Source organism: Lathyrus oleraceus, chromosome 5 (assembly GCF_024323335.1).
Source record: "Lathyrus oleraceus cultivar Zhongwan6 chromosome 5, CAAS_Psat_ZW6_1.0, whole genome shotgun sequence".
In the NCBI taxonomy this organism is placed as follows: domain Eukaryota; kingdom Viridiplantae; phylum Streptophyta; class Magnoliopsida; order Fabales; family Fabaceae; genus Lathyrus; species Lathyrus oleraceus.
The window spans coordinates 127977325-127995816 of record NC_066583.1 but is presented as its reverse complement, the minus strand read 5'-3'; the positions used below and the strand labels follow the sequence as shown (position 1 = coordinate 127995816).

Here is an 18492-nt window from a genome sequence, read left to right as displayed (position 1 = left end):
TTTTTCTAGTGTATGTAGTGCCATAAGGGGGAGAGCAGAGTTCTGTGATTTAATACCTAGATGTTTGCTCATCGGCTTCTCCTATCAACACATCTTTTAAGGCAGAAGTGTACTCCTTGTGACATTCCATTTCCAAATCAAGGTGAAAATTAGATTCACTTCCAAGGAGCTGCAAGGGAAAAATATTAGCATGCCTCTAATAAAATACTATCAATTTTAAATATTTTAATAGGTTCTAAACATAACAATACAATGAAATCAAAACATGATAAAAGACTTAAATATTTCTTAAATGCTATTATAGACATGACATTATCCTATTGCAGGCTTAGAGGGACGTATATATGAATGAAGTTTGGAGAAAGTTTATTTCTACTTTGTTTCTCAGTTTGGAACACTCACAGTAAGACCCAATGGAAAGCCACCTTAATTGTGGCAACTTTGGAGCACATGTGAAACTGTTGGTGATGATGGAAGGAACGAACGACGAGCTAATACTGGAAAATAGAGAGGAAATAACTATCTTCCTACGTGGCAGTCAGGAAGTGGAGGAGGGAACCAGGGTGCACGAAGAAGAGAAGGGGTTAAAGGACAGCTTCACAGGTTGTGCAAAGGAGGTTGGTTTTGAAATAGGAATTGGAGACTGGGTGAGAATTATTCTCATCTCAGTAGGGATGTTCTCACTGAGAATATCATTTAACGGTCTTATATTTTCCATTGTTGCAAGGAGATACTGCCTTCATCCAGTGTTTCTTAAATACCAGTCGTTGTAAGATGGTTAATCCTCAGTATTCACAGTAATATAATCAGTATTTTATCCTATTGTTCTTATACCATACTACTGTTTAATTGGTATTCATAGTTCGACCCGGGAGCATATGGTAGTGACAAGAATGGGACGAATTGAGAATTTGGAGAAACACATGGAGGAGACAAAGATTCGTCATGAGAATCGCAATTGTAGGATGAGGCGATGATGTTGTGTGCGCTGATTACAAAACAAAACACCAATAGGCGTGAGGGCGCTGATGTCGCTGTTCGTGAACGGCAATTAGATCGCTGGGAGGAGCGGATGAGGCGTTTGAAGGGTCTGTATTTTTCAAGTGAAGATCCTTATGGTTGGATTTACCGTGCTGAGCTGTATTTCATGATGAGCCATATTCCAGAGGAGGAGACAGTGCATGTGGCTTCGATTTGTTTTGAATAAAAAGCACTGAATTGGTTTCAAGTATGGGAGGCCAGAACGTAGCGTATTTCCTGGATTCGGTTGCGACGCGCGTTGTGAGTCGAATCCGGGATGCAACAATGGAGAATCTGTAAGAATTGTTGATGAGTTTGAAACTGTTAAGAGTCTCACATCGGACAATATATGGCCTAAACATGTGTTTATAAGTGGGGGCAGTCCTCACTCTACCAACCGGTTTTGTAGGGTTGAGTTAGGTCAAACCACACATTCTTAACATGGTATCAGATCCTCGTTTAAGATCCGGTGGGCCACCTACTATGATTTCCGCTATCGGGCCACCCACCATTTATTTCCACGCTCCAGATGTCCATTCCTGGGCGTGAGGGGGTGTGTTAAGAGTCCCTAATCGGACAATATATGGCCTGAACATGTGTTTATAAGTGGGGGCAGTCCTCACTCTAACAACCGGTTTTGATGAGGAGATCCTGTGCGGAGCATTCATGAATGGGTTGAAGGAATTAGTGAGAGCAGAGGTGCGTATACACGACACTGTTGATTTGGAAACACGATTAAAATGGCAAGAAAGGTTGAAGAGAAAATTGTGTGTTGGGTCTGGAAGGGGGTGGGTCCAGTAAAATGATTGAACCAATGGATAATAGGCCTGCTTTGAATTTAAAGAGTCGTTGTTCTGGTTCCACTCAGTAAATTAACTCAGGAACATAAACCCAGGGATCCAACTCAAGTTAATCTGGGTCAACCCAGTACACCTGGAAGTTCAGGGTTGGTGGCTCAATGCTTCGGTGGAAGCAGCGGCAGCGCTTCTCGTGGAACTCTGCTTTCCGACGTACTCAGATGCTGACCGGAAGAATCATAGGCAATGTGGTTTGTGTTTTCATTGCGATGAACAGTTTGTACCCGACCATGTGTGCAAAAACCGACACTTACACGTTTCGCTTTTAGGAGAAGGAGGTTGGAAGGACGATAATGATGATAGGGTGGCGGAGGAAGTGTGTGCTATGTAGTTGCATATGGGGAGTGTGGCGGAGTGACATCAAAAAAATCACTGAAGCTATGGGGTAAAACTCAGGGCAAAATGGTGATGGTACTTGTGAACTCCGTGGCATCTCATAATTTCATGTCTCATGAGTTATGGCTGAAATTGAGATCAAACCTGATCCTAGTTTGGGGATGGTCACAAGGTCCGAAAGAGGGGAGCTTGTCAAGACTTGCAATTGGAATTGCCTAATGTAGCAGTGATGCATAATGGTTGGAAGGGTTAGGGAAGTCAGAAGCTGACTTCAAGGAACATGTGATGTGGGTTACTATTGAGGGCAAAACGGTGGAGATTAAAGGGGATCTCTAATTGTCAAGAACAGAAGCTTCTTGAAAGGCTATGTTCAAGGAGTTTCAGAAATGTGACGAGGCTTTTTATGTGGAATTGGTTTTGAAACCTTTATTCACATGAGGTGAAGGGAGAGGTTGGCTTTTTATGTGGAATTGGTTTTGAAACCTTTATTCACGTGAGGTGAAGGGAGAGGTTGGCTTTTTATGTGGAATTGGTTTTGAAACCTTTATGCACATGAGGTGAAGGGAGAGGTTGCAAGTTTGGGAGAAGTGTTGGATGAGTATGCTGCTTTATTCCAAGAAGTGGAAATCATACCTCCTCAGGTGCGTTGTGCCATGCTATTGACATCAAAAAAGGCTCCAGATAACTAACATCAGACCCTATAAGCATCCACACCATCAAAAGGAGGCTATTGAAGCATATGTCAAAGATATATTAGTTGCAGGTCTCATTAGGCCAAAGTATAAATCCTTACCCTTAAATTCTACTAAAGAAAAGATGGTAGTTGGAGGTTCCGAACGGATTATAGAGTTCTAAACTCTGAAGCATGGGTACTTCTAAAATGGTGAAGTACCGGTACCGGGTACTCGTACCGTACTCGTGGTACTTCATTTTTTCTCATTATATATTTTTTAATGAAATTTGTGGTTTTCTCAAATATCAATATAATATATTCATGTGTTTTAACTTTTTTGTTATTTGTATCTTAACATTATTTTTGGTTTTTTCAACTTTTTATAATAATGTTTTGTTATGAATCTAACAATATAGTTCTCTACTCATACATTTTATAGAAATTTTTTATTTTTTTTATTAACGTACCCGTACCTTGATTTTTTTTAAAATGACGTATCTCGTACAGGTAACAGTACCCGCACTGGGTACCATACCCGTACCTATGCATCATAGGTTCTAAATAATATCACTACTTGAAACTAATTTCCCATTCCAGTTATTGAAGAATTGTTATTGAAGAATTGTTAGATGAGTTGTGGGGAGCTGTTATATTTTCTAAACTAAACCTAAAGACAGGGTATCAACAAATAAGGATGAAGGAGAGTGACATTCCAAAAACAGCATTCAGAACCCTCGAGGGAAATCACAAATACCTAGTGATGCCTTTTGGGTTAACAAATGCACCTTCTACTATCCAGCCCCTAACTGCTCACATTTTAAAATCATATTTGAGGATATATGTATCGGTATTTTTTGATGATATATTAATCTATAGTCGAAACCAAAGCTCACAATGATCATCTTAGGAATGTGATGGAAGTTTTGAGGACCAATACTCTCAAGGTGAATGTAAAAAATTGTTGTTTTGGCATGGTTCAATTGGAGTACTTGGGTGATATTATTTCAGCACAACGAATTACAACAGATCCCGAGATGGGGAATGAGGAGTGAGAATTATTCTCATCTCAGTAGGGATATTGTCATTGTGAGAATATCATTTATCGTTCTTATTTTCTATTATTGCAAGGAGATACTACCTTTATCCATTGTTTGTTAAATACCGGTCATTGTATGAGGGTTAATCCTCAGTATTCACAGTAATATAATCAGTCTTCTGTCCTATTGTTCTTATTCCATAATTTGAGTCTGTTAATTTCTCACCAAACAAACCAACTTCGTAGGTTTGACTTATAGGACCTAAGCTCAACTTATAAGCCTTGTGTTTTGGTTTTGGACCAAAAGGATTAGTAGGGCAGTTTTGATGCTGCAGTGGCGCACATGTGTTATGTTGTTTAGTACAGTGCTGATAAATCAAGCTGAAGTTGTCTTGTGCCACCTAACTATGAGAGACAGTGGTCATGATGGCACCTATAAAATGCTGAGACTAAGGACGTTTCAATAAAATTTGAGTATGCTGTTGCAATGATACCCACCGTTCAAAATGTTTTATTCAAAATGTTTTATTGATGTTTTTTAGTAAGTATATCTCATCATCCATGTAAAATCTCAGACTGCTTTCAGGATTACTCCACAAACCAACACGGATCTTTTCATCATGCTTTGTCCTCTCCCTCACACGCTTTCCAACAAATTTTTCAGAAGGTCACTCATCTAAATACTACTCCAACTCAAGACAAGCCAAACACGCTTAACTATGGAATTCTTATTTGTTAGACTACCGAAAGGAAGATGCATCTTGTTGGTATAGATAGTACCAATCAATCCTGATAAGCCTTCCTTAAACCATGCAGTCACATACTTGCACAGTCACAGGATCCTCTCATTCCAATGTGAATTCGGACGACCACTCCTCGCCCTCTTCGGTCTCGGGGTTACAACCACTCCCCGTCCTCTTCGGCTTCAGGTGTTACATGCCCATCAGCTTCCACTTGGTTCGTCCCCGAACCACATCGTATTGGGAGAGGTCTGCTCTGATACCATTTGTAACGCCTCAGATTGCTTTCAGGATTATCGACTGATCCCACAAACCAACACGGATCTTTTCAGCATTCTTTGTCCTCACTCACATGTTTTTCAAGAAACTTCCCAGAAGGTCACCCATCCAAATGCTACTCCAAGTCAAACACGCTTAACTATGGAGTTCTTATTTGTTAGACTATCGAAAAGAATATGCACTTTGTTGGTATAGGTAGTATCAATCAATCCTTATAAGTTTTCCTTCAACCATACAGCCTCATACCTGTAAAGTCTCAGAATCCTCTCATTCCGATGTGAATTCGGGAGACCACTCCACATCCTCTTCAGCATCGGGTGTTACAACCACTCCCTATCCTCTTCGACCTCGGGTGTTACACTCCACACATTTAATTTACTCTTATTGAGAAAAAAATTGAACAATTCATGAATTAAAATTGTAGGTTAGCCCAGTACCGGGAGTTCTTTATCAATTTCGGAGATCAGCATCTCATCAATCAATTTCAAAAGGTACAGTGTATTGTCTCGACAGGGTTGAGAAATGAAAATATTGTCCGCAGCTGACAAATCCACCAAATTTTGAATCACGTCTTCATATATATCACGGAGAAAGAACCGATATGAATTTCCACCCTACAAGGAGAGTTTCAAACAAAATCATCACTTGTGTAAAGAAACCGGAGCAGACTATAATAATGAAACTAGAATATTACAAAAACATAATTGCGTCATTAAAGAATAAAATGTCAACCCGTAACTTGATTCCAATCATACCTCCTCAGAGTGCATAACAAGGAAATTGACTGTTTCTTCCAGCTGCTGCCAACCACCTTTTACAGAATTCAGATAGTGACACAGAACTAGAGAAAACAAATTTCTCACCACAAGCAGCTCATCCATTTTATTGTTACCATGATTATGCAACTCGACATTTTTGCCCTTTAACACACCAAGCTTTAGAGAAGATGTTAGCCAGGCATTCCACCCATATTCCTATTAACAATATAATTAATCAAAAAATAATTCACCAAGTTATCAACTGTTAGCAAAAAAAGAACTTGTAATTACCATACCATAAAAGCTTCAATATTTGAAGCATTTGAATCAAGAAGGTCAAGTATATCTCTGATTATTTTTATTCTTACAGATGTATCCTCACAGCCAGACAAATATCTAAAAATCAGAGGCAACATCTGAGGAAGTAAAAAATGAGAGCTACTGCTCTTGCTTCTTGCCCTCTCAAGGTGGCTGTGTCTTTGTAAAACCTGTAAACCACACAATTTACTTTAGTGATTGTCAGCATATGACCATCAAATAAGCAGCATAATAACTAATTCACTCAGTCTTGTCAAGCACATCAATGCTGTTCGAAAACTTTTATAAGAAGGAATATTGAGCTATCGGAAAATAAACAAGATCTTAGGGAGAGGGGTCCATTATCCATATGACACATTACCTGTTTGGGGCTAGCACCACCAAGAAGAACATCAAATAAAGTAGCACAAAGATTTTCTGTCTGCGGAAAGCTGAAAAGTCTATTAGATATAGCTAAGAAAATTGGTTGCATTCTGATTTTCCTATGTTCTTCTGAAAGAGATTTGGATCTTCCCATTGGGATATTGAAGAATCTTGACCCCTTCTTTTCAGACGGTAGGCCAACCAAAAGCCTCCCAAGGAACTGTAAGCTCAGCAATCGGATAGACTCATACTCCCTATTACAAAACAAAAGGCATAAGAACTAACTTCAAATAATTGTTTATGTAAAACCTCCAATCTACAATATTTAAAATCCTATGTATAAGTATTTATTTCTGAAAAATAGAAGTGCTTTTAGGAATTTAGGAAAATGCTCATGTAAGAGACATTATTTCTTTCTTTTTATGTGTACGGCGAATGAAATATTATTTCTATTAAAATAATAATAAAACAATCCAATGGATTTTTTAAATTTGTTAGATGGATGGGGTCCATCCATAACTTTAAATGGATGGGATCCAAACCATTGACTAATATTTTTTATAATGGACGGATTGGATGGATTTTTCTTTAATGGATTTAATTGCAACCCATACCTTTAACCCATCGGGATCATGCCTTTATTGCTGCACTCTACCTTATAAATAGACTCCCCACTACTTATCTACAATTTTAAGTTTAGTGCACCACCTTATTCAAGCAGGATTCTTATTATAACATTCTAAAAGTTCTTGGTTGTCAGATTTACATTACTAAGACCATACAATTCTCATAAATTTTATTTTAGATCTCTTAGTTGTCTCTTTATCTCTAAAGATGTCATGTTCTGATCGGATGAAGTCTAGATTTCCTTGTGATTCTTTTTTCTCACCTTCCCGTAATAAGTCCACCTCTACTGTTAAAGATATCTCCCTGTCTTCCCTCCCAATTTATCCTGTTTCATTGTTTCTAATCTACACAATAATGGGCACTCTTCTCCATTCAGTTCCCACAATAATTCTACAAACATTGTCCCTACTACATCCCAACCACTACCTCTCCATCTTCTATCCCTTCTGACGTTAGCCTACTTGAATCCATTTCACCTGAACCTACTACTTCTAATCCCCCCAGACCTGTTAATATTCGCCCTACGCAAACTCGTGTCAAATCTGGCACTGTTCTTCCTCGTGTCAACTCTACACTTCTTCTTGCCGAAACTGAACTAAAGAATAACAATCAATCCTTGCTAGACCCTAAGTGGCGTGTTGTGATGCAGTACGAGTTTGATGCTCTTCAAAAGAATCAAATTTGGTACCGTGTTACCTTGCCTCCAAATGGCATCATTTACAATTTTAAGTCTCATTTAGTTGCCAGAGGGTGTCATCAAGTTCAAGGATTTGACTTTAATGGAACTTCTCATCTGTTGTCAAATCTATTATTATAAGGCTGATATTGACTCTAGCTCTCTCCTACAAGTGGCCTCTTCAACTGCTAAACATAAAAAATGCCTTCCTTAATGGGCTCCTTAAAGAAGAGGTGTACATGCAGCAACCTCAGGATTTTGAAAGCAGGCGTTCTACTCTGGTTTGCAGGATCCACAAAGCACTGCATGGTCTCAAGCAAGCTCCAGGACAATGGTTTGATCGTTTGAACCACACTATGGTTCAATTTGGTTTCCAAAGCAAGTAAATGTGATCCTTCTTTCTTTACATACACCAAGCAGGGGCAGGTGGTATTCATTTTGGTCTATGTTGATGAAGTAATCATCTCAAGTTCACACCCTAGTTCAAAAACTTAATATTTTCTTTAGCCTCAAATAGCTTGGTCCCTTGATTACTTCAAGGACATTCTCTCTCCAGAACAAACATGCTAGAGTGTAATACTATGAACAGTCCAATGATGTCTACCGGCATGCTCTCCAAAGTTGACTTAAGCACTGTGTGAAATATACACCTGTAGCTATTCTAGTAGCTTGTATCCTTTAGCTTCCTATAGAAGCTGATATTCTCCGGGTTCAAACTCTACTGCAAGAGCTTTTTGTACCTTTTTCACCTCCCGTGATAACCAATCAGCTGTTCTCCTTACTCCTGATCCAATTTTCCATGCAAGTTTCTCTGGGTTCAAACTCTATTGCAAAAGGTCTTTGTACTGTTTTTGTACTTTTTCACCTCCTGTGATATAACTATGACCAAAGAACAATATCTCCACAGCCGCCATCAATTCATAGTTCTTCCATGTAAGTTTCTCCAACGTAATAGAGAGGTTACAAGATAACATAAAGGAGGTCCGGCCTTGGTTTATACAGATAGCAGTACCAGAACAATGACCGCAGATTCTTCCAAGCAAGAGAAGACGACGACAACAACAACAAGAGAAAAAGGTAGGTCTAGAAATAGGGATGTCAATTTGCAGTTATTAACGGGAATCCCCATGGGAACTATCTATTCAGGGGAAGTACCCTCCGCCCTGATATATATATATATATATATATATATATATATATATATATATATATATATATATATATATATATATATATATATATATAATTTTACATGTTTTAGATTATCATCCCATTCTATTTTGCTATGCATTGTGGGATATTTATCTAACAGTTTTTTTTGGATATTTGACAATTCTAGATTGCTACTTTTTCTATGCATTGTGAGATATTTTGGTTATGAGTTTTTTGTATGATTATGCATGGTATATTGTTTTGACAGAAAAAGAAATATTAGCAACTGCAAGTGCTTTTGCATGCAAGGTGTGTTTTTATTTTTTTTTAAATAGATCCAAAATATGTTTGTTTTTTTAAAGAAAAAAGAAATAACAAAAATAAAGTGTCATAGTTTTGATAGAAAAGTACAGAAATTTTCTTAAATGTCTGTGGATGGATACAGTGGGAATCTGTGGGAAAAGGGATGGGAAAAATATTCCCCCCTGACGGAGAGAAAATTGGGGGGCGGGGCAGGGAGTGGGGAAGCATCCTCCACACACTCCCTGCCCCGTTTACATCCCTATCTAAAAAGGTCCACACAGACAAGATACATACACATTCCTATCTAAAAAGGTCCACACAGACAAGATACATACACATCCCTATCTAAAAAGGTCCACACAGACAAGATACATACACAGAAGAGGTAGACAGAAAAATATATTTGAAAAGGATTGAACGAAAAGAAATGACTGGACACACTGAGACTGCAAGTGGGTCAGGCGATTGCCGGTAAGTAGACTGGGAATGGCAGTATGTCAAACAGAAGAAGTAGACTGGGAATGGCAGTATGTCAAACAGAAGTTTGTAGGGTGGCGCATGGATCAGTGGGTGGATACCTGGCAATGCTTATGTCTCCTCCTAAACTCATGTAACTTGGGGACGAGCTTAATTTGTCTAAGTGGCCTATTGTCTCTCTCCTTGAACTTGTAGGGGGTGAGAATAGTTCTGGACAAAGTAAGTGTAGCCTAGCTTCAAAAAATATACAGCTGTAACCAACTACTGATGTCGGTTACAGTTGGTGTAAGTTAAAGTCATTTGTTGGTCAAAGTCAGAGCTACATAAAGTTGTTAGCTGAAACAATTTCGTTTAGTTAATTCTAATCTCCATTTTCAAGACATACAACTTTCTCTGAAATTCTCTTTCCCTCAATATATTACCAACATTAAAAGGCCCATTGCTGGACCTCATCCTACAAACCTAACCACACCATCAGGTCAGGCTCCACTGGATCTTTCTTGCATGACGGAAATTATATACAATGGATTCTTTATTTGCAATTTTTAGCCTTTAATAAAAATTTTGTTAGGGATTATTTATTGATAGTTGTTGGTTATTCAAGGATTTTATTATTTGGCTATCTTGGAATAGGAAGAGCTTATTACGCTGTTTGGCTTTATTAGCTCTATAAAAGAACCTTCACCATCAATTAAGTTTTAATTCATATGGGTTTTAATATTTAAGTTGGAAAAGCACTATGTCCTATAGGAGTGCCTTAGATTTATTAGCGGAATAGCAAGAGGAGTACTTGTGGATTGCCCTGCATCACTATCCCCGCCAAAATTTTATGAATATACATGCTTTATTGGAAGAACAATGAAAGTGGTGGACTAAAGCAACATATACTGTTGTTGAAGAGGAAAAAGAGAACTCAAGTCAATAGAGTTGTCCATAAGTGTGTGAAGGTCAAAAAGTTCAAAGTGATTTATCAACTATTTCATTATTCCTTCGTTAATAAAATGCACAAGGCGTAACATACCTCTGGAGAAGGTTAACAAAAACCTGACAACCATTGATGATATTAACTTGTTCAAGGAAAGAAGCAAGTAAAGATTTCTGAGAAACAGCGCGAATAATCATGTGTAAGACATCTTCAATACAGGACATATCCTGACTTGTCTCAAAAAATGCTATGAGAGCTTTTATGTCTCCAGCAGCAATATTCTGCCTGTATATCCCAAAAAATTTGGTTGAACAGAGAATTTGGCTGTATACAGTTCAAATCGAGCAGAATAAACCTTACCTGAGACTCATTTCACCAAGACTCAACAAAAGAAGACGGATCTTGTGCATTTCTTCTTTACTAGGCCTTTCCCCAATAACTTTTTTGCTTGCAGGATGTTGGAGAAGGTTATTTCCAACAAATAATCGAGAATTTACATTATCACAATAGAATTGGTGAATTATATCAAGAACACGTGGAAGTCGGCATAAACTTTTAAGTAATCTAGGATCATTGTCAAATTGCTGGATCAGAAACATGTACAGTTCACGTTGTACCTTGTAAAGAGTATAGACCCAGATAAGAGGATTAAGAAAAATGCTAGATATAGCCTCTTCCACAAGCAACTCTGCCAGGCCTGAGGAGCATTGCAATGGAAATATAAAGACTAAATAGTGGCAAAAGGAAATATCAACAGATGAAAATTGTATGTACAAGGAATGGGAACAAATTGTATACCAGAATTAGAGACAACATTAAAAAGATGCTTCAAAGCAGAAAGAGTTTCTAGATTAAGTTGTTGTGGAGGAACCGATTGTAACAAGAATCCCAGGACTGAAAATCCAGACACAATGTGCATCTGCTGTTGATTTGCTACATTCTCATCTAAAAGAGATGCAATAAGTTCAATAACTTGACCCATCACACACTCCCTCGTTGACCGTGTTAAAGGTGTCTTTTCAAATTCCCCAACTTCATTTTCAAAATTGCAACACTGTGTGATTAGAGGGAAAAGCACAGATACGCCACCAACACAATATATTATTTGCTGCAGCATGCGTCTTGAGCATAATTGAGTCCCACCAATTACAGAAGCTTCAAAAGAATTCTTATCTAATGCGTGACTCATTATGGGTGAAACATTAAACAACATTCTACCAACACTTGCCTGAAGGAAAAAAAATAACAAACATGCTTGAGTCCAAATATAGATGAAATATGACTCAAAAGAATCTCCTCTATGAAAAAGGAACAAATAATAATTGGATATGCATGAGTGGGCAAATATAAAGGGAAAAGAAAAAGGTAAGGATATGCATGAGTGGGCATATATAAAGGGAAAAGACAAAGGTAAGGGACCTGTGCATTGAGTCCAAAGATAATTCTTGATGCAAGACCATCTTTGGCATCAAGAATCCCACTAGGTATTTTATCACCAGAAAGTGGTAAAGCTTCATTATCGTGAAAAGAGTACATGTAACTTGGCCCTAGAGAGTAGATACTCTGTACTTGTTCAGATGAAATGGCATCATTGAATAAATAAACAGGACCAATTTGGCCAAAAAATGGGCATGAATCACGGATGGATTCAAAAGTGAGTGTGCTGTCTTCATAGTGAGGCATCTTAAGTTTTGCACCAATCATGCAATTAGTTAATGGTTCACTGATTTTTGCATACCTGAAAAATAAAGCATGTAAATCTAGTCAGAATGCCACAAGAAGCAATTTAGCAACTGATCACAAATAAACTCCCTTAAATAAATAAATAAATGTTATTGTGGCTTGAACCTGCATCTTTCAGATGAGACAAGATCACCATCCAAGTAACATCTCAACAAGCTACCTGCAGAAAATGCTCTTCCAATGCTATGAGTTATGCAAAGAAAATGCCATCTCCTCCTGACTAAATTAACGTGCAGGTCTGAACGCTGTCTCTTCAGGTTGATTGACTACAAGAGACAAGCAAAAACAAACATCAAAGGCAAATTAAGTCAACAACAACAGGCACAGAAAATATAAGGTAAGGCCTAAAGCAACAAAAGAAATTGTCAACAAAGGGTGACATAACTGAACGAATTACACTTGAATAATCCGAATGCTGTAAATTATTTCACAAAGAATCTGTACTACAGGGGAGACATAATTGGAGCCCCTCAAGATTATGAGAAAAAAAAGATAAATTGTCTAAGGAAAATATATCAAATAGTTAAGAATAAAAGATAATTAAAATTACAATCAACATGAACAAAATTTTCAGAAGATTTAACTCCAACCTCATAAATGAGCTTCTCCTTTGAGATCACAGCCAATGACCCCCTTCCATTTTCTGTAAGAAAACAGAAAAGACCCATTGTTCCATTTCTAGGGAAGTTCTCAATCCTGAGCCAACAGGAAAAAGAAAAGCCCTTATTGAGCGGCCACTGCAGAGGCGTTTTAAGAATAATACCCTACAGGGATTAGAAAGGAATAAGATAATAAATCACTTACAAGTAAGAACAATGTGGCTGTATATTATTTGGCAATGGAACATTAGTTCTACAAGCAGGAAAAGGAAAAAAATGTAACTTTACAAATAACATACAACAACCACTAACAATCAATAGAAACAATGTTTCCTACATCCAAGAGTAAACTTAAAGAAAATTAAGAACCTTCCAGTATTTTTTTAAATGCATGACTAAATGCAGATTCATAGTCCGCAATTAAGTCAAAATGCAAAGATGAGTAGATTCTGTCGAGACATGCACATAATTTGAGAAATAAGAGTGGAGAGGAAAAAGAGAAAAAGAATATATAATTTATGTGTAAGGAATTTTTTTTCTTTTTATAGTCTATCTATGGACAGCTTTTTGTACCATGGTCTGGTGAGGGACAAAACTAGAGGTTTTTGTTCAGCCCCTCATTCACTTTTTTGTCCAGTCCCATAGTTACTTCACAAATCAAACACAACAAATTTTGTTGTCTTGTACAGTACCTTGTTTTTTTGCAAATGAAACGCACCCATAAGATACACAATTTTATATGCCCAGGAATGGATAGAAGAAAAAGTACTGTAGATACAAAATACTTCGAAACAGTACATAGAAGAACCGGGAGTTATAGATGAGTTTACAATGGCTTCAGGACTTACAGAATCAAGCCCATCGAGATCAAAAAAGGCAGTTGGCCCCTTCTCATGTAGCATTGACAAGAGACTTGTTAACAGAACAGAGCAGTACTGCCTCCTCATTCCAACTTTCTCACTTCGGAGTAAAGCAAATATTTTACGGATGTCCTTCCCTGATATACTATGCCCACCAATGGCTTGAATTAACTGGGCAATCTGAAATATCACACTGTCATTATCTTCTTGGCAAAACCAATTCAGAAGAAAATCAAGCATCCCTGCCCTGACACAGGAAGCTCTATTAGAAATTGAATCTCTTAGTAAATGCTGAAACACATCCAGCCCGTGATGCTGCAATGATTCACTGCTCTGCCCAATCACAAAATAACAAGCAATAAAACAGATGTTATTACTTTATCAAAACAAAGTTTGGCAACTACTAACTACCATTATGAAAAGAAGAAAAATTAATGAAAAAGGAAATTAATTGCCAACCTTTTGCAGCACAATCAGATATAATATTATCACATCTTCGTTCTGAAATCAAAAACAGAAAAGCAGAAAAATAAGAAAATGCTAGACTAAGATTTATTAAATGAAAACTTAACAGAACTAAATATGATACAAAAACAATCTTTGTACACACAATCAGTTACACTGTAATCCCAACACTGTTCACTCTATTCTGGGTTGTGAATGACATATAATATTTGGCTTATTCAGTTTATCATGTGGTTGATGAATTAACAATTTTGTTACATAATTTCTCTTTTCACAACTCACCAAAACGTACATCGTTAAAGAAAAGAAATACAAATATTCGGTTAACTCAGTCCATTATGTGGTTGATGGGTTATCAATTTTTTTACATGATTAATTCCTTTTTTCACAACCACTAAAATTAAAATGTATAGTTAATGACATACAAATATTTGGTTAATTCAATTCCTTATGGGGTTATCATTAACCACTAATTAGATTCAAGTTAACCACTTTCAACACTGTATTAACCACTAATATCAACCAAATTAACAATGTGTCATTCATGATCTTCAATAACTATTTCATAAGTGGTTAATATAGTATCAAAGCAACTCATTAATTATTTAATGAATTGAAGTAACCAAGTATTCACAAGTCATTAACCAGACACTTATTAGTGAGTTGTGAAAAATGTTGCATCAAAATAACCACATAATAAACTAAATCATCCAATTATTTATAAGTCATTAACCATGTACTAAAAAATAGAAATTAATTATGACAAAAGTGGTAACTCGTTAACCACATAATGAACTGAATTAATCAAGTATTTGCATGTTATTAAACATGTAACTTTAGAGGTTGTCAAAATTATTAAAAATTGTCACGAAAAGAAAAGGATAACTCATCAACCACTTTAATAAACTGAATTAACCAAGTATTGGCACACATTAATCACATGGCATTCTGTGACCAGTAACATATAGTGTCACTGTATGGTGTCCCCGGAGTTGTGTCAAAATATCATTACTGAAATATGATATAGCATTTGGATGCAACAAATGCAACTTTCTTCAGTTTCTTGCAATGGAATATAAAACAGTGCAAGGGGATCAAAAAAATGCACTGGTTAGTAAATCACCTTAATTATAGGACTGATCTTGATATCAAATTTACCATCAACAAGCATATCAAGCAAAGCATCTAAAAGGCTTTCACTTGAATGCCACTGGCAAAAATCCAACAGTAGGCTTTGCAGAGTCTGGTACCCCTTTCCAGCTAGAGCTCTAAATGCGGCCTGCCAGAGATAATGAACAGTAAGTGAACTTCTGAATAGAAGGACATTGATACAAACAAGCAAGTACAAGATCTCGATATTTATATAAATATCAAACCCTCTGTTATAATGCAAAACAGACTACAGTCTGAAAAAAAATTGAAGACAAAAATGCTATCAATAGGCAAACAGTCAAACCTCAGATTTGTTATTTGCATGCTAATATGCAACTGTTTATAATGCTCAACTAGTACCTTTTACTGTATAGGATAAGGTTTACTGCATAAAAAAACATCCCACCGCTGCAAAACAAATATGAGACCCCTGTGTAAGGGAAGGTTTGGTAACAATAACTAGGACGATGCATTCCTAAAAAGCATAAACTTAGGCATTAGCTCTTGGATTAAAGGACAACTGGAGGGTCATTTAGACATGTTTCATTTGAGCCTATATATTTTTGTTGTTTCTAGAGATCACATGCCTCTGTAGCACTTAGGGCTCTAACCTAAATTTTCATGCAATTTCCATGAGAGAAGAACCCTAAACTCTCCAAAATCACAGATAGAAGACAACCAAAATAATTTGAAAATGAAGAATCATAGGTTCAACGGTACGGGTGTGCTGGATTAGTTTATTTAGTGTGTAAAAAAGCATTTAATGAACTCCAGAGAGATTTTAAAAGAAACGATTATTTCCCCAGCATTAATCATTACCCAACATGCATTAGAACCATCACTTTTAGGTTAACAACACAGACAGTCATATCCATGAAAGAGCATCAAAGAAGAAGGTTTAATTTCTTTTTATGGTTCAATGCTCTTCAAAGTGTGACAATATTACTGTTGAGTGTTGATTTTTAAATACAGCATTAAGCTAGAGCCTTGCTTCCCTTTTCCATTCACATAAGAATTTTTTTATAGATACTATTACCTATACTATAATACTACCACAAAAAATGGAGAAAAAACTTATTTTCCTTTGTTTTTTACTCAACAACCCCATAGCCTGCCAATTTTTTATCTGTAAAAAACAGATAACGAGATAAAAGGCATCTAGAAAATCAAAATTGACCATTTAAAATTCTCCAAGTAAATTGATACAAGAAATCAAAGTGAGGCCTAAAGGAGAAATAAATGGTATGGACTGATAGCAGACATCAAGAAGTTGGCATCCTATTCTACCCATGACGGGGTTGACCAAATTTGATCTCAATGAACTTGTGCATAGTAAATAAAGAGAGCTCCATAGCCATTTCCCCCAAAGAAAAGTTTTTCGACATCAAGTTCATCATACATTCCTCTTTGATTTTTTTTTAAAATTTCACTAAAGATCAATTTATCAAAAGAGCAGAGAGGTTTGAAGCACAAAAGAGAACAATGAAGCATCCTTATTCAATTCGAGATGTAACAAAGCCATTTGTTTGCATAAGCCTTTCAAGGGAATTAGTTCTTATGGTGGTATGACAGGTCCTTGACCAAGTAATCAGAAGTTCTATTCTTTCACCCATTCTTCTAAATAAAATTAAATTTCGGTTCATAAAGATAACGGAGTTGCTGCATGGGGGGAATTATAGAGATGTAATGTAATGACACATCTGTCTTTACCAACACAACAGTAAAACACAGCCAAAGAACAACTTAAGAAAGAACTTTCTGACCAGACATAAAAACAGTACAATCTATTAACATATGCACTTAATCAAAACAAAATAGATAAAAAAGAAAGAAACAAGAAATAGTAATGTGGCGCGTAGAACTATTACCACACGAGGGAAGAAAAAGGGAAAATATAAGACAGCAATGAAGAAAGCACCTTTGAGGTATCATTATTTGCAAGCAGACGAATAAGTGTTTGGAGTACATTTAAAACTAATCTCTCCCCATTTTCCTTGTCTAGATCGCTGTTAAGTAATGATACCACATGCAAAAAGCATTCCCCATCACGAAACAGTGCCTGATAGTACTGAAACATTAAAACATCAAAGAGAATTGTTCAGTAAAATTGCAAAATGCATATTCATTTAAACTAACAAAATTGAGAAATAAATCAGCATAAGATGCATACTGCTTGATTAGCCAGAAGCATAGATCTCATTCCAGCCAACATATCAATAGACAGATCAACAAAAAATTTCTCCCGTTCTTTTATTTGCGTAAACATTTCCAAATACTTAGAGCATAACTGTAACTTTGCTTTTTTATCTTCATCCGAGGATGGCATAATCTGAAAAACAACAATATTAAACATAGCAACATAATATATAATACTCACAAGATAAATATAACCTAGAATATGAATTCTAAAGTTACACTATAGCTCAACAGCCAAAATCAAGTAAAACTAAATTTTCACCTTCATGAGATCAAGTATGTGCCCAAGCACATCATCTCTCAAACCTTCTATCCAAAATAAATCAAACAAGCAATCAATGCTTGTAAGACTCTGCAATATAAAACTCTTTGTATCTTCAGATGATGCAGAAAACTTGGTAAAGAACTCCAGGCACATTTTCATGCAACCAAACCAATTTTGCACTGTCTCGGGTGAATTGCATTTTTGTTGATCGGGCACCGATTCTGAAATTTCCAAACCACTATTTACACTGGAGGGGTTCATACTTCCAGATCTTTTACACTCTAGTGCTTGAACACAAGCAACTTGTAAAACCCGAGAAACTGCATTCAAGGTTTTACAGGAAGCAATAGTTTTCTCGGGTGAGAGCTGCAAAATATGAACCAAACTCCTCACAAGAAGACCAGCAATTTCAGAATTACAAGCAGAATGGTCAAGCGCATCCAGCAGAGCGGACAATTCAGTCTGTAATCAAAATAAGGTAAAATAAGGGCATTCTCGACAATTTGAACTCAATTGAAAAACGCATGCACCACAAATATTAAAATATAGAAAGAAAGTTAAGATAATGAATAGATATTAGATATAATTATAAATGATTGACACACACATGCAAAAGACATGCACATAGTAATGTTACTTTAGCAAAATAATAATGCATAGAGCAAATTAACA

General features: G+C 36.6%; 1 protein-coding gene across 3 annotated transcripts in view; it reads right to left on the bottom strand.

Annotated features, from left to right (window-relative positions):
* LOC127088281 (BEACH domain-containing protein B) overlaps positions 1-18492 on the bottom strand; it is a 44177-nt gene that overhangs the window by 15773 nt on the left and 9912 nt on the right. For all 3 annotated transcript variants that reach the window (XM_051029205.1, XM_051029204.1, XM_051029206.1), the window contains 17 exons: positions 17818-18282; positions 17530-17688; positions 17278-17427; positions 15331-15486; positions 14202-14243; positions 13731-14075; positions 12874-13047; positions 12389-12549; positions 11960-12278; positions 11339-11768; positions 10901-11237; positions 10637-10825; positions 6379-6634; positions 5996-6187; positions 5697-5915; positions 5379-5555; positions 57-169 (listed from right to left, as the gene is read on the bottom strand). In XM_051029205.1, the coding sequence (XP_050885162.1) occupies positions 57-169; positions 5379-5555; positions 5697-5915; positions 5996-6187; positions 6379-6634; positions 10637-10825; positions 10901-11237; positions 11339-11768; positions 11960-12278; positions 12389-12549; positions 12874-13047; positions 13731-14075; positions 14202-14243; positions 15331-15486; positions 17278-17427; positions 17530-17688; positions 17818-18282 (3884 nt within the window). The remainder of the gene's footprint in view (positions 1-56; positions 170-5378; positions 5556-5696; positions 5916-5995; positions 6188-6378; positions 6635-10636; positions 10826-10900; positions 11238-11338; positions 11769-11959; positions 12279-12388; positions 12550-12873; positions 13048-13730; positions 14076-14201; positions 14244-15330; positions 15487-17277; positions 17428-17529; positions 17689-17817; positions 18283-18492) is intronic.